The sequence below is a fragment of the Nelumbo lutea genome, chromosome 5, assembly GCF_056320005.1.
Source record: "Nelumbo lutea isolate HS-2025 chromosome 5, American lotus-T2T, whole genome shotgun sequence".
Lineage (NCBI taxonomy): Eukaryota > Viridiplantae > Streptophyta > Magnoliopsida > Proteales > Nelumbonaceae > Nelumbo > Nelumbo lutea.
This window is the reverse complement of record NC_142688.1, coordinates 13,846,471-13,870,420: the sequence shown is the minus strand read 5'-3', so window position 1 is coordinate 13,870,420 and position 23,950 is coordinate 13,846,471. Positions and strand designations below refer to the sequence as shown.

Here is a 23,950-nt window from a genome sequence, read left to right as displayed (position 1 = left end):
TCATCTACTTTGTTGATTTCAAAATTGTTTTATTATCTTATTGTTTAATACTATTTTAAATTTTTATTAGTTTTATAAAATTATTCATTTTATTGGTATTTTAATATTATTTAATAATATTTTTATTATTTTATAATTTTTTTCATGATATTATAATATTTTAATCATTTTCATTTATTATTCTGTAAATAATTGAAGGGTAAATCTGTAAAATGCACTTTTTTTAGACATCACAACATTCAAATTATTGAACAATTCCATAAACTTCAGACTTTATATTTATTTAACGCCACCCAAGTAAAATATAGAAATGTCTATCCACCCTACACTGAACAATTCCATTATATCCAGATATCTGCACAAGTGAAAAAAAAAAAAAAAAAACAAAAACAAAATTTTCACATAATGCTTTTAGAGCCTTTTTCAAATATTTTTTTTCTTTTCAAACTTCAAATTTTACCCAAGTAAAATATAAAAACGCCTATCCACCCTACACTGAACCAAATTTGAATTTAATATAAAAAAGGAAAATAAAAAACAAATTTGAATTAGCTGAACATTTTAAATGTATAGAAGGCTGTGGGACCAACAATAATGTCCCACACCACTGATTAAATACACATGCCCATACTGAGTGGTTGTGGGCCTCGCGTATTTTATCATGAATGTTGAATATTCCACAGCCTACTGAAGAGCTATTGTATTCACTTAATCCTATCTCCACTGAATCATGTTTTTATTTTTTTTTTTTTTTTTAGATTTTCACCTTTGCTACTCTTGAATGAGAAGAAATCATATTGTTCTGATACAATATTTTAAAAATATTGGAGAAATATTGCTACTGTTAAGAATTATTCCCGCTGAGAATAAACGCATATATAGAGAGCTTAAAAGGAGAATAGTAATATGAATAAATGGAAATCTTTTAATTTTTACAGGAAACTTGCTGGGTCTTGAGAGTGTTTAATTTTATTTTAATTTCCTCTAATTAAAACTCAAAGTGGTCATAATTTCCTAACAACAATTTTGCATAAACTCAACTGAAATTACTTATTGTGCTGTTCTTTTGGTCGTTTCTCTCCCAAACCCTAAATTTCTTTTCCATCCATTAAGGTGAAGCTTTAACCATGTAGGTTAATGGGAAAATCTATGATGCCGGAAACACATCATACCATAATAGGTATTTTCAATATTCTCTAGCTTTTCCAAAATTTAAACATAAAATGGATGGGCACCTGCTATATATCTATATTATTAGGAAAAATCTATGCGGTTAGAAAGATATGATACCGGAAGAATTTTGACCAATCAAAAATCTCGTGAATTTTGATAAATTCTATCTGATTGATTATTATTTTTGTGATACTCTTTGATTGGTTATTAATTTTTCTGGTATACATATTCACTAATATTTTGTTTCTTAGTTTATAATATGTATGTATGCATGTATGTATGATAAATCTGATCTTTGCTTGGATTTTTAAGTCATTAGAACTCTATTCATCTTTGAGAAATTGTACAATTCAGAAACATTTTTTATAGTGCCCTACAGACTTTGTAAATATTGAAAAGTCATATCATATAAATATTGCACCTTGGGATCATATTGAAAACACAAGAAAATCTGTATATAAGTTAAAATTGTAGATTTATTTGCATTGATTTACTACTATTTCATAAATACTTTATATAAATTATAAACACAAATAATTATATTATAAAGTAATGAAAGATGAAAAACTGAATTTTTGATACTCAGATTGATATTTTTGAATTTTGAAGTTCAGTCATTGGGCAAAATCCAAACCCCTAAATACAAACATTAGAAATGAGAGGCCATCTTCCCAAATAAAATTAAAAAAAAAAAAACAGATTTGCATTTCTTTTATCATCACTAACAATTAATTTGCTCCATAATCTTTAATTTCTTCTCATCTCATGATACAATCCAGTTATAGGATTATTCTAAAGCCACTAAATCATTCATTACTACCATACATAGAATCACCATTAAATGATCTATATGAACCAGTAATAATCTTCATCAGTTTCTTCTGCAGCCAACATTTTGAATATTAAACGTACCAAAATGGTGAAGTTAATTATAATCAGATTGGTCTTTCTGCAGGGATGTGGATCATTGAGATAGACTCTGAAGTGCTTGTTAACATGTTGAAGGGCTCGGCGTCATTCCCTTGGTGTTTGTGGTCCATATGGGGAGAGATTATGGACTTAAGTATAATGGTAGCAGTCAAAATATCTCATGTTTACAGAAAATGTGATTAGGAAGCATATGTGTTGGCAAATTATAGTTAAAAAGGGGAATGGAATTTATCGTTCAACGCTATCCAAACCCGAAGTGCAGCAATGTTGTAGAATCGGTAATGAGAAACTGAGAAATACAGTCTGATAATGGATTGAGTTGTGCTACTTGGTCATTCTTCTTAAAACTGCATTTTCCCAATAGTGCAACTGGGTAATTGTAAATTGGTTTTCAAGATGAAATAATTTTCGGGCTTCTGATAGGCGTGCACTCACTTATCAGAACTTCATGATCCACCAATGGAAGATGGTCAGATTTTTTATAGACAATGTGATGGATAGTAAAAGCATTATGGTGTGGCATGCGCGTACCCCTGCCCTGACCCGATTCGACTTAGTGCACGTGTGAAAAGCACCCCCCAACCCCCCTCACATGCATGAGAATATTGTATAGTGCTTTCCTCCCATAGAAAGAAAAGTCCCGAACAAGAGATTTATCATAGTAAGAAGACAAAAGACAAAACCAATAAAGACAAAAGTAAAGAACAAAGATGGGGAATTCAGATTCCCTCCAACAAAATGTTTCCACCAATTATGCTTGTAAAACCAAGGTTTTAAATATCAATACTGGCCTATACATCAGATGGGGCATATCAATCTGTATCTTTGGTTGCTTTGTTTTTTTATATTTCTTCAAACTGGTTCATGCTGGCGGTATAAGAGCTATCTACCCCCTCAAACTAGTTAGACCCTGAAAAGGTTACCGTAAGGGCATATCACAGGATCATCTATACGATATATATGGCCGATATGCCCCGATACGATGCGAAATTTTAATACTTGTGTCAAAAGAAGGTATTCCATGGGTTCGAGTCAAATGGTTATAGTTTTCCACTTTTTCTTTTCCTAAAATCATCCGACCCAGGCTGATAATTGTAATATTTATCAATGGTTTACCATTTTGTATAGACTTTTGAGAGGGGTAAGGCTTTTATGTCCCCCTCCCTCATCTCTTTCTCTCTCTCTATGGAAAGGCTATTTATTATGCTTAAAGATTCAAACTAGGAAATAAACAAAGCAATTTATTATGCTGCAGGATGATGACTCTTCATGGAGAACGGATTACATGAATTTGATGACTGTTTTACAGGTTATGAGACTAATAATAATGGCCCCCCACCAGTCATAATAAGTGAGAGATTGGTTGGTTGACTCATAACTCATATATACACTTTATGAGTGACCACAGCCCATGATACAACCATCAAATTCAATTAATCCGCCCTGTGATGGAGAGTAGTTCGTCCTGATTCGTCGGATAGTCTGAAATTGTGAACGAATATGAGGAAGCAGAGCAGCAGGAGATAAAAGAGTGGATCAGTGCAACCATCTGTAATCTTAATGGGCTTCACAGAGGAGTCGGTGTAAAGATATTCATAGGTTTCGGAATATTGGTCCCTCTCCCAAAAAAAGGATGTAAATTATGAGTGATAAACTGATAACTCTTATTTAGGATCTCCTACCAAAAAAGGTTCGCAATCCTTTTGCTTTTGAACTTACTTTCATAAAATCTTATGCCTACCACTCTCCAATTGGAGTATATTTCAGGGCTAAGAAAAACCAAGGAAAATAAAATCTTGTACCAGAGTTGCCAATAGAAAATAATAATAGATGTGAGATGTGTGTTAGGTCATGGACGCCTAAAAAGGGAAGGCATTCATGAGTCATGACTATTGACTAGACCTGTTAATTCACGGGCCGGGTTGGGTTGGGTTGGGTTTGGGAAGATTCATCTTTTTGCCTATTTATTAACAAAAATTGTCCAGGCCTGAGCTTAAATCTGGCGATTATATAAAGATCGAAGCCTGGGCTCAAGCCTGAAACTCAGTTTAAATAGGAATAAATAATTTTTATTATATATTATTTACAAAATCCCCAGCCCAAGCCTGCAGGCAAGCCCAATGAACTATCCGGCCCATGAACATGTCTATTCAAGACCCACTTTTGGAGAAAACACCAGTGCGGTCTTTTTTCTATCACAATAAATAATATAATATGCAAGGTTCAAAATTTCATCACGTATTATATCAATGGTCAATGATAAATAAGGAGTTTTGGGGACATATTTTTAATTATATACACCTTGCACCATATTGGAGAATATTGATACTTTAAATCTTGATAATATATATCATATGGTAATGTTTATGTACAAAATACAAAACATAATAAAAATGTTTCATTTAGTCCACCCCATAAATTTTATTATTATGTGTACAGTTGGAACAATGACAAGTGGGGAACGAATCAAAACTCAAGGAGGATAGTGAATCATAGGTGGAGGGTGTTGGTGGATAAAACCCCCCCAAAAAAAATAATAAAGCCCACGATGTGGATTCTATTCTAAATTTCTCAAAAAAAAAACTAAAAAATAACATATTATACACATATTATCGAATAAGATCTCCCGCCAACAAAACACACTCCAACACCCTGTCAACTTGATCTGAAACCACACATCTCACTATGAAATTAGGGCCCACCATAAAAGTAGAATCTGCCATGCATGAGATGTGCGGTGTCAGATGATATTGATAGGGTATTAGAACGTATTTTATTGGCAGGTGATCCAAACTCTATATATATTATCTATCAAGTGGATTCAAGACGGTATAGACAAATACCATCTCCACCCCGTGGGCACCAAAGTTTCATATTTCCCCCAAACCTACATCTATTCAGTCCAAACATCTCTGTAATCCAGCTTAATGAAAACTAAAATAGAGACAAACCCAAAGTTATCCTCATCCTCATTTGTCTTTTTACTTTTGAAAACCAACTTATACAGCAAGACCCGATTATGATATAAAAAGCAGGAGGAAGAAACAGGATTTATGTAGATGAAACCGACTTCAATTCGTATAAATGGGACAAGGCTTAGGCGATGATGATGACGACACAAACTCAAAAGCACGATTTCATTATGAATACTGTCCAGCATTAATTCATGTTAGATAATGGTCTTCAACTACTCGCACGGTTTTATGCCAAACTCTGCAGAGAGAGAGAAGCAAAAGCAAAAGTCTAAGTTATGGTTGGGAAAGATAAATAAGGAATTCACTTCAACCAGTCAACTGCAGCTTGCCATTTGGTGACTTCCATAAAAACTATGGGTAGTTGAAGAAAACGATATCAAATTGTTTCATTACTCCTACTTCTGGTTGGTTCTCTGTGGTCTGAATTGGTTAATGGTTATAACTACTTCTAAACACTATAACACTACACCTCCCGGGTAGGAAATTGTCAAATGGGAGTAAAAGCCGCCATATAATTAATGTCGTTGGTGGAACCTCAATCCAATTGTCCAGATTGCTACATTGTCATGACTAATGAGTTTTTGAATTTTTTGTAAGGATGATAAGAAGAAAACCAATAGAACAGCAACTCAAAAGCAAACAATAAATGAAATACCTAACGTGCTGTTTGTCAAGATCTGACAGTTAAGATGTAGTGAGCTTTTACATAGCAATCTTGATAGTTCAAAGATTATTTGGTTAAAAACATATCTTTTCGTACAAAAATGAAATAAAAAAAGGTGAGAAACTCCATTTCTATCTAGCTTTTCTAAATAAGCTCAAAATAAGTTTTTCACGTCTTTTTGAGATGCATCTTTTGACAGAAAGATCTTCCCCAAAGTCTAGCCAGGTTATGGTAGGAAATAACCCTGATTGTATTGGGGATATTGATAGATGTGTTATACATTCTGATGATGAATGAACGAATCAGCCCAATGTGATTTCTCTTTAAAAAAACAAAAACAAACACATAAAATTCAAGACCCAAAGGATGTGTATATGGCACTCTATGTAGATTCCTACAAATTTTCAAACAAAAAAAAAAGAATAAATTGAATAAATATCAAATGCGAGCCCAGCCCGGATCTCCCACAAGCAAAAGTTCTGTACATGTGGCATCCAGCCACATCAGGAATATCTCTCATACATGTTAAATATATTAAATTCATAAGATGTTTAGTGTATGCAGAGATTTGCTTACTGGACATTAGTGTGTAAACCATACTACGTAACCGATCATAAGTGAGTATGCAGTGTTTTATATACATGGGACCCACATGTGGTGTAAGCCCATCAGTGGCGTGTTCTATTGTAATTGGTTGTAGCCCAGTTCACACACACTTGCATTGGTGGCAGAGATCCTTGTTCATCAAATACTTTGCACTTTGGGCTCAGTTGGGAAGGAGTACAAATATAAGTATATAGAATATAAAATCTTATATTTTGTATGTACTTGTATTTATACTCTTTCTGAGCTGAGCCTTGATCATAACACGGGCATTGTAGATATGGTTGCATTTTGTTGCATTACTACAAATGCATGGAGAGAGCAAATGAAAAGAATGTAAATTGTGGTTTAATTTTGTTTTGGGTTTTGTTTTATTCTGATGTTTTACTTCAATCAAATAAAATAAGGTAAAATTTTAAACAAAAAAAAAAAAATTCAGAATTCCCATCCAAATCATTTGAAGTACCATAGTTTTACATCTATTTGCACTGCAACCAAAGACAGCCTATGTTTTTGATGGTCCAATGCTTAATGGAATGAACAAATGCCCATTGTAACTCTATTCCTTCCAAACTGAGACTCACGGCCATTTCTTATGGCAAATTTCCATCATAAATTAAAAAATAATAATAATAATTTCAAACTGTGAACATTGAGGGAACATTCCTTGTTTACAAAAGTGGGGAAAAAAACAAGCTTCCAAAAACTTGAAATAAATTGCCATATCAGCGGTCACCCACTTTCTATCTATTTTGCTTATCTGTTGCTGACATAATATGAAAGAACTTCCCTGGAAGCAAAAACAAAGAATAATTGGTTTTCACCATTCTTAGATTGTGAAAATAATGAAAACACATGAATTACGCAAATGTTAATTTTCTTGAGAAAACCACCTCAAGGGAATGGTCATATTGACGAACACCTTAATTAACAATCCAGTAGAAAAGTTACCATTCAATTTGCACAACTCTAATTTTCTAAGCCTTCAATTGGAATAAATGAATAAACAAAAACCCACTCCAAAGCTCCTCTCCTTCAATCTTCAACCCATACCACATGTTGCAATCTTAAAACAGTACTCCACAAGATTCTTTTCTGAAGGTGCAAGTACAAGACAAGCAGATTTTGAAGAGGGGAAAAATGAAATGGATGAAAAATTCTAATTACGATCCAGCTAACATTGGGAAAGCTTGAGTTAATTAATTAGCACTATTATTTACATTCTACACAGCAAGCTGTCACAATCCAAATCGTACCCAAAATTGGTAAGCTAGACAACGTTAAACTCTCAGAAATATGTACAATTCATACAAGATCACGTGTGTGTAGTAATCACTTTTTTTGGTAAATAGTGTATGTAGTAATCACAGAGATATTTGCATGTACAACAGTTCTTCGGACCCATTATGTTTGATTTATCAATCCTCACAATGAAATGCCATCCACCCCGTGTTCATGGAGACTGTCCACCTCGTGCTCATGGGAAGACTCACCACCGGCAAATCCCAGGCACCTCAGCCCGGCACAAAGCAAGTGTTTCCTCATACTTAGAAGCATAGGCAAAGCCCCACAACTGCAAAAAGCATACCAAATATAAATATGCATCTAATCATCAAGCCAATGACTAAGTGGACTTGGAAAAACATGCACCAGTCATACCTCAACCTCTTTCACTTCAAAGTCTTCAGATCGTGCAAGACAGGAGTTCCCATAGGTTTCTGAGGATGAGCTCGATCCACTCATTCTAATAAGAAACGACTTCTATATCAGGATTGATAATTCATCTTTTTTTATACAAAGGAAAATACATCATAGAATTAGCCCACAAAAAGTGGAAAATAAATTGAAGATGGAGTACTCACAAGTCTCCATCCAGATAAAGAGCAAAGTGACCACCCCCACCCAATGCCAAAAAGTCAGTTGAGCACAGAGTGAAATAACGATTCAGACCTGCATATCTATAGTAGTCAAGCACCAATGAAGATTTGATTTTGCCAGGATTCAACCACATTCACTCGTAAAAATCATGATATTGCCATGGTAGCAGCCTCTTTACATCAATCAATTTAATCATACAATAGCTTTAAGGATATACCAAATACAGATATGGACATTTTTACCAAAAAAAATACAGATATGGAGTTATGGACATGCATATGGAAACCAGGAAACTGGGACAGTGTTGCAGGGATTCTCCTAAATGGATAATGTGTCGTGTCAGACACATGTCCCAGTCCAACACTCCATGGATTCTTGAGAGACTTCTACATAACTTTTCTTTCTCATCTCCTAGCTTATTTGACATAGATGAACAGCTAGTCTACTAAACACTTTTCCATAGACGCATCTGGAAGTCCATGTATTCCCATTTTGCCAAGTATGACTCTTGGACACACATTTCATTCCAACTCCTGTGTCCATGATGTGGACGCCGGCAACAGCAGCAACAATTTAGTGTTCTCATCCTATCTTATCTATTCAGTATTCTTATCTTATCTGCTTTCAGTAGCAAGGATTAGTAGGATTATCTTATCTTATCTTATCAGTTTGGTAGGATAGATTAAGGGAGTCATATCTTATCTTATCATTTCAGTAGTAAGGGAGTCTTATCTTATCTTATCTTATCAGTTCAGTAGGATAGATTAGTAGGGAGTCTTCCTAATTAGTAAGGAGTCTTCCTAAAAGTAGGACTCTTATCTCTTGTAATCTCCTATTTAAGGAGCTGATATTATTCAATAAAGGCATCGAAAATTTCAGTCAAGAAAGAGAGCAAAGGAGAGTTGGTGATCTCTTGAACAAATCACCTTTTAGGGCAACAAGATAGGTTCTTCAAGAAAATGGAAGAACAAGGAAAAACAGGAGGTTTTCCCCGTGGACCGACCTGTGACAAGATCCTATTCGAAGGCCCATAAACAACTTGGTATTAGAACAAGGCGTCATGGGTGACATTGAGTAGTTGAAGACTAGGGTTCAGGATCTAGAGCTCAAGATCGTGAAAAACAGCACGGAGGTGCGCGAGATCAAGGACGACGTCCGAGAATTAAGGCGCTTGATGGAATTGTACTTTTCTAGCAAGGAAATGAACCCGGAAGGGCTGTAACCACAACCGGCCGCCGACCAGACGTGGCAGAATCATCGGGCGAGCAACAGGTCATTGCCCTAGCGCATGTTAGCAACACCAAGAATGTCCCGATTAGCAGGAATCCGATATAGTCGAGGTGTTGCATAATATTGGGATTGCATATCTTCAAGTTGTTGTAGGTGCTGGGGCAAGTGCTGGTGAAGGAGCTTGTATGCCTCATGTTGCGGCTGCAAATGTTGCAAAAGAGTGTTTGTTAGCTACAGTCAGATCAGATCCTAGGGCTGCAAATATCTGGGTGAATCTTGTTAATGCATACTATTTGGCTGGTGATCATAGAAGTGCTGGAAAGTGCCTGGAGAAGGCAACAAAACTGGAGCCTAATTGCATGTCAACTCGATATGTTGTTGCGCTTCATCGTATCAAGGATGCAGAAAGGTCTCAAGATCCCACTGAACAACTTTCATGGGCTACGAATGAAATGGCTTCAATACTCAAAGAAGGGGACTCTGCAACAATTGAGCTTCAGATAGCATGGGCAGGACTTGCCATGGTTCACAAGGCTCAGCATGAAATTGCAGCAACATTTGGAACTAGACATAATGATTTGACGGAAGTGGAAGAACGAGCTCTGTACACACTAAAGCAGGCAATAGAAGAGGATCCAGAGGATGCGGTTCAGTGGCTCCAACTTGGCCTTCACAATCTTTGTACTCAAAAGTTCAAGACATCTCAGAAGTACCTTAAGGCTGCAGTTGGCCGCGACAAAGTCATTCCACCTATAAGGGATTCCTTTGACTGTGTTTCAAGACACCCATCCTGAATTCGAGCTTAAGGACAAGCTCGTAGTCCAGGAGGGGAGTAATGATGTGGGCGCCGGCAGCAGCAGTAGTAATTTAGTGTTCTCAGCAGTAGCAATTTAGTGTTCTCATCCTATCTTATCTATTCAGTTTTCTTACCTTATCTGCTTTCAGTAGCAAGGATTAGTAGGAGTCTTATCTTATCTTATCAGTTTAGTAAGATAGATTAAGGGAGTCTTATCTTATCTTATCAGTTCAGTAGGATAAATTAAGGGAGTCTTATCTTATCTTATTAGTTCAATAGGATAGATTAGTAGGGAGTCTTCCTAATTAGTAAGGAGTCTTCTTAAAAGTAGGACTCTTATCTCTTGTAATCTCCTATTTAAGAAGCTGATATTATTCAATAAAGGCATCGGAAATTTCAGTCAAGAAAGAGAGCAAAGGAGAGTTGGTGATCTCTTGAACAAATCACCTTTTAGGGCGGCAAGATAGGTTCTTCAAGAAAAGGGAGGAACAAGGGAAAGCATGAGGTTTTCCCCGTGGACTGACCCGTGACGAGATCCTATTCGCGGGCCCATAACAATCCACATCCATGCCAACGCTGGCTATATGAGTTATGACTCCATTTCTTAAAATCCTAAGCACCGATAATGGGTATGGATATCCCATGTGATGTGCTTATATCATGTGTTTATCTCTAGTTTTTTAAGCTAAATACCATTTAACATTTATCAAGACTTGTGTCCTGCCAAATTTAATTAAATTTCTAACATGTGCAGATACTTTCATAGTATAATTTGTTAAAACCATGGTTCACAATATCAACAATATTTGGCAAAATATCCCTAATATACCTCATTTTGCTAAGTAGCTATGCGAAATTCTCCAAGAATCTGTTTTTTTCCAAATACCCCCAATATTTTGCAGATATGTCTGCAACATTTCGGATTTCATTGATAGACTTTAGATTATAAATTTAAGGTTTAGAATTTCAGAATATTACTAGAAAAATTTTCAAGATTTCATTAAAACCATCATAATTTTTTAAAAGTATTTTTCTAAAAGAACCAGGGGAGAATTGGTGATTGGATAATTGGCTTATTATTTTCATATGATTCACTAAGCCACTATAGTTCAAAAGAATAAGAAAAGTGCAAGTAATTACAAAAGAATATTCTCAATCTAATCAAAACATATGGTAACAAAAAAATGAAAGTCAAAATGGCGAGTAATTGACATATTTGATTAAAAGATGGCTAAAAGGCTAAAAGAGAGATGCCTATTGAGTCTCTTAATTTTCTCCTATTAGATTTAATTGGTTCTTTGCTATGGTTTTTTGAGCCTCGAGTATGCAATTATATTTCTTCTAACAATTCCTTAAGCTAGTGTTCGGCATCGATGCTGTAGTTGCAGCACCATTTTCTGAGAAAATGGTGCTTTTTTTTTGTTTAGAATCGTTGCTGCAGGTAGGACATTTCTTGGAGCAACAACTTTTTATGTTTGGTTCCAATGCTCCAGGAAACGTTTTCTGCACTTCTACCCATTATCCAGTGCCACATCACTGCCCTGTTGGCAGCAACGAGCTGCAGCTCCAGGAAACACCAAATTTGGTGTTGCTCCAAGACATGCCTTCCCGATTTCCAAGGCGTGGCTTGGAGCACTGTTTTCTATGGAAAAACTGTTCCAAACAGATGGCTGTTTCCTGGAGCACCGTTTTTTCCTACATGGTGCTGATGTGGCACTGTTGCTCTAGGAAATGACAACGATGCCAAACAACCGCTAAAGTTTTATTAACTAATTCCATGTTTCTAGAAAACTTTCCTGATTTTTTAGATTTTCCAAATATCTTAGTGAAATTACAGAATATCTCCATCTCTACATGGAAAAATGTCCACCAATATTGAAATTATGAACCATGGTTAAAATACCAGTTTATATTATATATTTTAAAAGATCCAATGCTATAAAGCCTATAAAGTATTTCTAGAAGTATTCGTGTAGTATCTGATTCCATATCCAACACTGGCATGCTAGGCATGTTCAAGTATCTAGGTATCATAGTTCAGAACTATTGAACCACCTTTCCTAAGAGACTGTCATAAAGGCATGAAGGTCTAATCCAGATGAAGACCAAATGTTTAAATACATTTTAAGAATTTAAGGGTGAATCTACAAGGACCTGTGTACTACACCATCTTTATTTTGGTGTTATTCCAACCCTTCAACTAATAGAGTACTGCACTCACTGTTCTGTTAAAATTTTGGGATCAACTCTAGCCTGATGCATTATAGCAGTAAGGAAGAAACAATACAATATAAAGTCCATTGCATGTTAAATGATGTCATTAGTATCAAAAAAGAACGAAAATAAATAAATCAACATCCAAGATATTGTATGGAGTGTGCTTTTGGCACTTGGTGATTAGCTGTATTTAAGGACTAAATCCTCATGGGTGGAGCTTCGGGTTTTCTAGAAATTCAACCCTGACGTGCCCTTAAAAATCAGATTTGTCAATTTTACCCACCTTTTTGCAACGGATTCAAGATATTGTATGGAGTGTCCCTTGAACCCCTTGAATCAGCCTCTTTGTGAATCATCATTTCCTAGAGTTTATGGTCTTTCTTCTTTCATAAACAAACCCATTGCAAACTTAGTGCTATTTGATAATCGATCCTTGTCTTGGAATTTGGGGTTCAAGGGTCAGGGAATGTGAGGAGGTTGGTAACCCTTTAAACATTCTAAAACAAGTGATCATCAACCTGTCTGGTGAGGTGAGAGTATGGGAACCTAACTCTAGTAGATTATTTACTGTTTCGTCTTTCTTCAAAACCCTTTATTTGAAGTCCTCTACAATCTGTGGCTTTTCCTTGGAAAGTCATTTGGGAGGGCCCTTTTCCTGAAGTCAAGGTTTTCCGTTAGGAGGTTGCCCTTCAAATCATCCATACCTGTGAAGGGCTCCAAAGTAAATTCAACTGCTTGTGTATCTCTCCCTATGCGTGCATTCTATGTTTGAGGAATGGGGAAAGCCTTAATCACCTGGTAATTAATATTCCTATGTATCTCAGATTTGGACTCTCTTTCTATCATTATTTGGAGTAAAACTCAGGTGGCTCCATCCAAAATTATGGAACTGTTTGGGTGGTATCCTTTCAATTTAATGTCCAAAAGAATGAAGGTGGTATACCTTTATATTTTTGATAATTCTGCTTTTTTTTCTATAATTTTGTTATGCCTTTATACTAGGAGTGTTATTTTATGGAGCATATAGGGAGAAAGGACTGCAAGATTGTTTGAAGATAAGGAACAACAACCTGAGATCTTGATAGAGTTTGTAAAGGCAAAGATAGCTAATAATAAAGATGTATCATTGTTTTTTGATGAATTAATAAAGATGTATCATTGACTGATGTATAGTTACCAAAAAAGAAAAAAAAAAGGCTGATAAGAAATGGTTGGACTAGATCTGATGCAAAAACAAGTTACAGAGTGAAGCAAAATGTTGTCTAGTTTTCTATTGTGTGAATTGTGTCAATGAGATTTCTGGCAGCCTCTTACATTGAAAAAACAAGCTGGTCCACAGAATTTCCATGTCGAAGCTTGTCAATAATAGATGTAATTCATTTAAAAGAAATAAGAAAACAAGAAAAAAAAAGAAATTTGATACATTTATTAGAACATCTCACCATCAGCATCATCTAAGCCTTATCCCCGCTAATATAGTGTTGGCTAGTTAAAAGTTTGACAAAAGTTTTATGTTGGCTACCAACCTGACATAATCTCATACTTACCAATATGTAAGACCTCAGTGTAAGACAAGCTCACACTAGTGGAGTTATTGAAATATCTCATACTTACCAATAATGTAAGGCCTCAATCAACAGAAAAGAGAACCACATACTCTATGGTATATTCAAACTCTATTGGCAATGCTACTGTTCAGGCAGAATTTATTTCTTTACTTCAAGGACTAAGGCTAGCAACCTCCATGGAGATTGGAGATTCCCAAGTAGTCATTGGGTAGATAAGGGAAGAGATTTCTAGCCCATTACTGTATGGTTGTACTTTTACTCTATTAGAGAGGTGCATTCTCTGGTATCCAGATTGAACCCATTGTATGTGTGCTTCCAGAGATCAGTCAACTCATTGGCTAGAGAATGGACCAATAGCCAATTGGCTGAGTTGTATGGATCCAGCTCAGAGGGAGTGAGATGGTTTGTGCATTTGGGTGATATTGCTTATTGGTAATGCTGGTTGATGTTAACCTAGTAGATATTGTTCTTATTTCTACTTTATCTTTTCTAATAAAATTCACATTGATTTATTATAACAAAAATATGTAAATTATTACATGATCAAGACCAAACTCCTTTCCAAAAGAAATTGGCAGTTGAGTTCAAAGTTCAAGAGTTGCTGGTTGCCACTCAGGCTAGACAAACAGAAGCACTTAATACCTGTGGGGCGATAGATAACTGGATGCCCAGATGTATTTGTAAAAACAAATGTATCATTTGTCCCCTGCTTGAAACCCAAAACTTTCAGTGAAAAATATGGAGGAAGATGACCAATGAACAAGACATAAGATTGTGTCTTCAAACAGAACCTGATATTTTCTCTTATAAGTTGGTCTGAGTGGTGCCTCGACTAAACCACCAAATACTGCACCTTGTTGGTCTCCCACAACCTGGAAACAGATGTGCATGCATTATAGAACAGAGCACCAAGTAAAATGAAATTATAGTTGTACATTGATAATCCACTAAACCCAGCTAGAAGCACTAACATAATGGAAAAGACTGAAGACTATTAGGTATGATAACCAACAGACAAGTAAACCAGCACGAGGAAAGTTTGGAATCCAGTAGACCATCTAGAGCTTAAGCCCCTGACACCATATCAATCAGCAATCACTACCATTTAAATAGGTGGTCTCCGTATCAGGAATGAATCCAAACATGGTATTTATGATAGTGTAGATCAGAGTAAAAGTGGGTCATGCTACCAGATTGTATGCACAGAAATATTACTTATTATTACCAATGCAAATACTTCTACACACAGGTAATGTGGTCATAATCTACAACATTAAAAAAACTACAATAGAGAATCATTTCAAGGGCACAATACTTTTTTCCTTATTTTGGTTTGATAAACATGGATAAAGAATTGGTAGTACTAGAGCTAAATGCCTGAGTAAAAAACTGTGAATCCCACTTAAATTGTTCAGCCATGACAAATGGCTGTTGTATTTTCTTGTATGGATAAAGAATTGGTAGTACTAGAGCTGACTGCCTGAGTAAAACACTGAATCCCACTTAAATTGTTCAGCCATGACAAATGGCTGTTGTGTTTTCTTGTTTTCAGCTTAAGGTTAAATCATGAAGGTAATCTCTTCCCTACCCCTTTTACAATTAAAAGAATCTAATTATGATCTTCAAAGATCTATAGATTCCAGAGATGACAATCTAGTTGCTATGACCTATCAAAACATTACATTTTTTACTTTTAAGACTATTTTTAAGGACAATACCAGCAAACTCAAACCAGGGCAAAGCATACTCCTCCTGTATAGGGTTGAAAGTGATATTCCATGCCTCCAGGTACTGCACTAGGACAGAGATACATTAGATAAGGTGCCAAAACAGCCTATTGATATCAAACTTGCAAATTTCCAAAATAGGTTACATGTCAGGACAGATCAATCATAAACATATTAAAATTATATGTTTCTCAACCTGTATAACAACACCCATTTCCTCCCTTGAACAAGTGCCGGAAGTGAAACATAAAGAGCACTTCGTGTTTTCTCTGAAAGAAGCATTGAAGGTTCAGAAATATCTGGAAGAGTAACTCTTGGCACAGCCTCTCTTGAAGTCTGTACAGGCCTCAACTCAAGCCCAACAAGTTTTGAACTGTTTCCATCATCATTTTTCATATTATAACCATCCTTGTGCTCTGGGGCTTGATTCCTGTACCCACTCAACCTTGCTGCTTGGTACATTACTCTGCTAAGTGATTGTTTTCCCCTAGAAAACAAAGTTTTCCTTCCAACATTTCCCTTGATTAACAAGTCAGTTGCTGGTTCACCCATTTCAGCATCATGTGTGTTTTGTTCTTCCACATGTGGATGATTCCCCAGTTCTGGAGATGACAAAAGAGAATAGAGGAATGCTGTAAAAGACGATGTATCAGGGCCATCAACTGGAGTCCCTGAGTCCTCTTCCTCATCTGATGCTTGTTCGCTTTTTACTGACTCTGTCACATCCTATCCAATGAAAGAAAAGCTATTTAAGAATTCACATGGAAAGATAACAGAGCATCATGCAATTGTTATGGTCCTTAACAAAACTTCCTGACAGACTAGAATCTGTGGACAGTAACAAAGTATGATCTCCCTTCCCCCACTCCCCACTCTCCATTTTTTCCAATACTTGTTTTTATTAGCCAAGCTAGGACAGACAATGCAGCTCAATAACAAAACAAGTCGAAGAGGCAAGCAGGTGCAGAGCAATCCAACTATATCAACTCAGAGTCGTCCTATCTACCAGGTAACGGGTTCATCCAAGGCTCAACAGCTTATATCAGGAAGCACTCATTATACAATTAGGCTGGTGATGCCTCCGATCAATGAAGTAAGGCAACAACCTTAGCACTTGGTTATACAACTAGGCTGGGGATGTCTCTGATCAATGAAGTAAGGTAACAACCTTAGCAGTTGGTTAAACAATTAGGCCGCCGATGCCTCTGATCAATGAAGTAAAGTAACAACCTTAGCCAGTTGGCTCATCATCATCTAAGCCTTGCACAATTATATTATATGGGGTCGGCTAAGATTTGGAAATGATGATTAATTTGGAAACACAAAGCTTTCCACATATAAAATTTTCATCTAAAATTTTTACTAAATTCCAAATATCAAAATTGAATGAACCTGCAGTTCTATATCAGGTTAAATAACTAAAAATTAAATCTCCAGTTTCCATACAAGCTAAAATAAGACCATTAGTTGAAACTCTAAGTGAAATACCCAAACCTTAGAGATAGGTTTCCGAACATAAAAAAAAAAAAAAAAAAAAAAAAACAGGACAATCATCTCAATAAAGCTATATACTGACAGAGTACCAAAAAATTCGATCTGGGTCAGCAATAACTAATCTAGATGATCTTATCTGAAAAAGAAAATCATTAACTTTCAGCAACCAGCAGACTTTGCAAAGCACAATAGGGCATTCTGGAAAATAAAAAATAATAACGATAACTTACATGAAACTTCGATGGTTTATCAGAGATTGGATTGAGCAGAACAGTAGTGAGATCAGATACAAAGTGAACCGCTTTACTACGAAACGAGGGTTCGCGACCCATCGATTGCATACCACCAAACCCAAACCCTTTCAAGGAATCGAGGAAAGACCAAAAGAGCGGCCTTGATTTGTCAACAGGAAAATAAAACGAGGACGAACGGATAACGAGGAGCTTGAAACTCTCCTCCTTTTGGGTTATCGTAACGAATAAAGAAGGATGGGGATTAGGTAAAAGGGTAAGCCAAATTTCTGCGAAAGAATCAAAGAAAATATTGAAATAGAATGGATATAGATAATGGGAGCACAAGCATCAAGCATGTACACTCCCTCAAATCTCAAATTTCTGCCCTTATGTCTGCCCGCGGTTTAGACCTTGGAAAATTAAAATTAGGAGAAAATAAAATACAATACAAAAATATCTCGCTGTAGTTCATGGACTGGATAGTCCGATGTGCCGACCCGGCCCGGTTGTTTTAAGTCGGGTTTGTAAATGAATTTAGGCCCGGCATCAGATTCAGAGATCTTTCATTCTTTTTGGATTTTGAGGTTTTTTAATATAAATAAACTTTTTATTGAGTAAAGAAATAAAAAAATGTTTTTCCCAAATTTTCTAACAGGATTTTGGAATTTAAATGACGGTTAGGCTCGGATTCCAGACCTAAACTCGATGGTCAAACGGGCCCAGCTCGGCCCGTAAACGTTTTTATTTTTTCCACGTTGGCCCAAAATATCTTAGGTTACGGAATTCTTCCCTTCCTTGGAGTCCGATTATGAAATTACCGAAAAAGAAAATTCTTCCCGGAATTGAAATTCAGGGTCCTGGGCGCATAAAAGCACCTTTTATGGCTTTATATTTATATTAATAGAATCAGAAGAAGCATTTTATCAAAAATGAGATCTGCCCAAATCACTCCCCTTCATACATAATGTATGATTGTTGTTAAAAAATTGTAATTGCCACATCAGCAAGAAACATCTGCCGACATGAATCCTTATGACCCACTTTCATTCAATTGCTGGAACAATCATCAGATGTGAGTGAAAGGAATAGTGAGATCATGTTTAACAATTCTATGATCTGCCTTTATTTTCTGGATGTTGATGGAGTTTAGGGTGTGTTTAGTTTGAAGGAAAAGATAGGGAAAGGAAGAGAAAGGTAAGAAACTTTTATAAACATTGTATAAGTTTTCTATCTTTTCTTACCTTTTCCTTCAAACCAAACATAACCTTAGTGAATTGATTAAAGGAGAATATGTTAGGGGGGTATTTGCCTATTTGGTACAGTAGCATTTGCATTTATTGTTGCAATTTGGGCTCGGTTTGGAAAGAGTAGAAATACAAATATGTACGGTATAAATATATACAAAATAATATAAAATATAATATTTTGCACTCTATATGTTTGTATTTGTATTCCTTCCAAATGGAGCCTTGGTGTAAAAATAACAATTTGTATCAACTCAAAAAATCTTTATTAAAAATTTGTATTAACCAACCTACAATACAATAACAAAGGCAACACCAGTGTACCAAATGATGATGCATCAAAGACAACAGCATTTTTTGGGACAGACTTTTTAGTAACAGTAGTGGAATCCCCTTCAATTTCAATATCCATCGCTCCCAACCCCTAAATTTTGAATGTTAATACATCACATTCTAATATGAATTAAGCACATCATTAGTAGATAAAGGTAGTATACCCCTTACAAGGGCAAATTATGGGATAAGAGTTGCTATGCATTACATGTAATTTTTCATAAATAGTCATGACGATGGAAAATGTGAATCATCTGTATTATCTAATTGCTAATAAACAACACCCATTTTCAATAAAATCACCATTAATTAGAAAGATATCAAGCTCAAAGAAGAAAATTGATTATTTGAATGAGAAAAGTTTCTACTACATATTACAACCGAACCCTCATCGAAGTTCTACATAGAAATTAGCAAGGTTTTTAAAATAGGACTAGACAGAGAACCGTTCTGGGACCGGTCTCCAGCACGAACAGTCTGATCGTCTAGTTTAAACGGATGGCTTGTTTTGACTAAAAAATAAAAAATGATCAAAACAATTGTCCTGGTTGATCGTCTGCATCAGCAGGTCGCTAATAAATCAATGTTTTTTTGTCAAAAGGGATTTCAGGATGAAACGGAACCAGTTACTGATTCCTGAGTTTTCTGGACCAACCATCCAGTCCGGTCCGATTTTCAAAACCATGACAAATTAGTTTCTGATGTTTACAATATTAGTATGGGAAAATTCCTGATTAATACCCTGCATTTTGGGTCTAGTGCCACTTAAGTCCCCGAACTTTAAATATGACAATTAGTACCTAAGGTTTTAAAACATGTCAATCCAGTAACTACCATTAACTATTTGTTAACTTGCCGTTAAATGGCCTTTGAAAAAGACACAAATGCCCTTCTAGTGTCATCTAATTTTATTTATCAACCATCCAAGCATTAACAAAAAATTAACAATCCAAAATCATTGCCTCTTTTATTCAAGAAAGTTGGGGTCCAGGCGATGCCAAGACATTGAACGCGATTTGACTGACATTGCTATGCTATGGTGGCGCAGGCAATGCCAAGACATTGAATGGGGTACGTGCACCATTGAGACATGGGCTGATTTCAAACGAGAACTAAAGCGGCAATTCTACCCAGAGAACGTGGAGTACCTGGCGCAGAAGAAGTTGAAAGCACTCCAACATGGGAACTCACTCCACGATTATGTTAAAGAGTTTTCAGCCCTTACCTTGGAGATCACGGACATGTCCGACAAGGATCTACTGTTCAACTTCATGGACAGACTGAAGCCATGGGCCGAACTAGAACTCCAACGCCGCAATGTATAGGACCTCGCCACGGCAATGGCAGTGGTGGAGCAACTCAATGAGACCAGCTTATCAGATGAAGAAGCTCATAAACCAGAAAGCCCGCGTTCCCCTAATTTGAGTGGGGGAGCAAGTCGTTCACGCCCACCGTACGACAACTCCAGCTTCAACAAGCCAGCAAGACAAGACTACGGGAAGAAGCCACAAGGAGAGCAAGGCCCTCAGCACCACTACAAGCCCAAAACCGTTGGGTCCCTAATTTCTTGCTTCCTTTGTGGGGGAAATCACTTGGTTCGCAACTGCTCAACCAAAAAGAATATCAATGCCCTTGTCGCCAAGCTCAATGATGACGAGCAAAGTGATGAGGAAAAGTCTGTGCAGGCGCCAAGAGTGGGCGCCCTTCAACTCTTCAACGCCATGGTGAAAAAAGAGGCCAATCATGGAAGGCCAAAGAGCACCCAAAGGGGGCTGAAGTATGTAGACATCCTCCTCGGCGGGAAGCCGACTCAAGCCCTTGTTGATACAGGGGCCTCCCACAACTTCATTTCAGTTGCCGAGGCCAAGCGACTCAAGCTGAACACTGTGAAAGAGACAGGGTGGATCAAGGCCGTGAACTCCGGGGCAAAGGCGATTGAAGGCACGACTCGTGGGGTTGACCTCCAAGTTGGGCCATGGACAAACAAGATTAATCTTTCAGTTGTACCCCTGGATGACTTCCGAGTTGTCTTGGGAATGGACTTCATGAGACAAGCAGAAGCCGCTCTCCTGCCTCACATCAACTTTCTGTGCATCTTGGACGAGCGCTCCCCTTGCATGGTACCAGTTGTGACTTCTACCCGGGTTCATGGGAAGCAAGTTTCTGCACTACAACTTTTTCATGAAGAAGCCTTGTTCAGCGCCAACATGAAGCAGAAAAGTTCCCCACTCCACAAGCTGAAGAAGCTGCACCTCGAGCCAACAACTACAACAGCAGTAGGAAACAGCAGGCCATCCAGTCGTCTACACCTCTCCAGCAGCAGAGTTCGTGCGCGTCGACAACCATCAAGCAAAGCAGAAGACCCAAGGCCGTGTCCAAGTTCAACATCGCCTATTACCACAACCACAGGGGAAAGCGAGTGCCACCCAAGCTGCCTATGGACCACTTTCGCACCACCCCACAGACTGAATCATGTAGTAGCCTTGTGAGACACCCTTGGGGAAAAATTCATCGCCAACACCCCAACAATCCAAAACATCATTTTGACCCTTACCTGGCCCAAACCTACCCGATAACCAAGTCAAATCAGCCATTAACATACCTTGAGGCTGCCAGGAAAGGACTTAGCCCTAGGAAACCCCAACAGAATAGGCCAACCCAACCATGCTACAAGACTATGCACCTTGGCCTTGGACGACAACAGGTTCGGGAGCAGCAGAAGAACCTTCCTTCCACAGTAGTGACTCTAAGGGACCAGTCGAAGCCAATCTCCGAGGACGTAGATCGAATTGAGTGGGGGAGAATGTCACGAGTGACTCCTTTGCCGCGCCATCAAGCACCTACCATGAACCATCAGAGTGCCAACCGCGTGCCTTTCAAGTGTCAGCATGTATGTCATGGGTGGGCTATGCATGTATTTTGTAAGGGGTAACCGCCAATGGCATTATTCTAAATACATAGTATGAATGTTCATTCTTTTGATGTTTCTTAATGTCACTCCCCCAAAAGCTTAACATACTCTTTGAGGGGAGGTAGGTAGTTGAGTGAGTTCATTAGCGTGTAAAGGTTAAGCACGAGATCCCCTCGACATTGTACTGTGTGCTTGTGCTTACCATTGATTAATGCAATACGAGTTACCTTTTGTCTAATCTGTGTGCATTCTTGTTGCCTGGTGTGTGTTGTTGCTTGCTTTCGTAGGCTTTCTCGACCCCATCGAGGCCCACTAAGACGTGACACCAACTTTCTTGAATAGAATAAGCAAAGATTTGGGATTGTTAATTTTTTGTCAATGTTTGGATGATTGATAAAGAAAATTAGATGACACTCAAAGGGCATTTGTGTCTTTTTCAAATGACACTTAATGACTGATTAACATAGGTACTGAATTGACACATTTTAAAAGTTTGTGTACTGAATTATAACATTTTAAAGTTCAATGACACTAAACCCAAAATACATAATACTAATCAGAAATTTATAGAATAACAAAAATCCTTTTAGATGCTTTTAAGGTAAGTGGAATTACTTACTTTCATACCTTGTCATCCCAGTCTGGATCTCCTGCCCATGAGAATACTGCCCACGTTTATGCAGGGGGAGATGTTCCCAATTTACAGGGAGAGTGTATTGTGGGTATGCATGAACAGAGATCCCGTGGGCAGGAGATCCGGTCTCTTGTCATCCTAGTAAGCAATAAGCAAGGATGATGATGCCCTCATTTTGGTGAGATATTTATCTTTACAAGGACGCAATATATATCATTTATCAAGTATATGGTACGATGTCAACTTCCACACATGTAACAAGAAATGAAAGATAAATTCCAAAAAATATGAAACCGTTTAAAAGCCTGACAACATATCTTCTCTTCTTTACACAGAAGTACAGAGTAGTTAGAAAATTGTTGGTTTTATGTGCTTGAATATTGATATATTACAACAGATATCAAATCAGCCTCTCACAAGATTGCCCCCCATAATATTCCACAGTATATTTCTGCCATGTATTGGAAATATCTCTCATGATAATATCATCATTGGAAAATATTTTCAATACATGGCGGAGATGTGCTTACAATCTTGTGGGGGCTGATTTGAACTCGTTACCACCGGTATGGTGTTAGCAATAGTATTATGTTAAATGGTGACAATTTGCAGTCATGTCATACCCAATTGCAAATTGTCATCTAATGTTTTCAAAACTGACCGGATGGCTTGCTTGGGCTTGGGCTCCACTGCATGTGTCCAAATCATGTTGTCTCTGTTTGGTTGGGAGGGTTTTTTATACTTTTGGCTCTGTGAGAGAGATGGGGTCCACTTAAAAGGCCTACAAGCAATGTTTAATGGAAAATCTAGAGAGCTTAAACTGAATATTCAAACACTTCATGACTTCCTTTAAGGCACATTTGTCAAGGCTTCAGATTTCACCAGAATAGTTGATTTCTTGGCTGAATGAAAGTATACTGGAGCTTTCCAAGTTTTTAACCAAACATAGGCCATGTTTGGTGTGGCCTAAAATGTGTTTTAGAAGACAAAAGCATCCCTAATTTCTTGCTTCTTGCATTTTAAAGAAGCGCTTATTCATATTCCAACTATTTGGTTGGGTGAAATCCCATTCCAGCTTGATTTCAATTCTCACTCCGATTTCTGTCTGAACCAAACAAATTGTGAAAATGAAAATAAACCATTCCAATTCTCATTCCAATATATTCAGATTGGATTCCAACCATAAACCAAACCCTTGGACAAAGGAATAGACAGACACTTTTTTTTTTTTTTTTTTATGTAAAAAGGAATAGAAACTTCTTTTTTAGGTAAAAGAGTAGACACATAAGGTAGTAGTGCAAATGGCAAGTCGAGTGAAGTGGGGTACCGTGACTTAACAA

The 23,950-nt window shown here is 37.1% G+C and overlaps 1 protein-coding gene across 1 annotated transcript; it reads right to left on the bottom strand.

The window, feature by feature from the left end:
* Positions 1-7,834: 7,834 nt before the first annotated feature.
* Positions 7,835-17,587, bottom strand: LOC148850478 (TLD-domain containing nucleolar protein). The gene is made up of 8 exons (XM_088943688.1): positions 17,476-17,587; positions 15,958-16,477; positions 15,753-15,825; positions 14,826-14,906; positions 14,677-14,740; positions 8,208-8,295; positions 8,005-8,089; positions 7,835-7,918 (listed from the first exon to the last, which is right to left on the bottom strand). Exons 1-8 carry the CDS (start codon positions 17,585-17,587, stop codon positions 7,835-7,837), a joined length of 1,107 nt encoding a protein of 368 aa, XP_088799814.1.
* Positions 17,588-23,950: the final 6,363 nt, after the last annotated feature.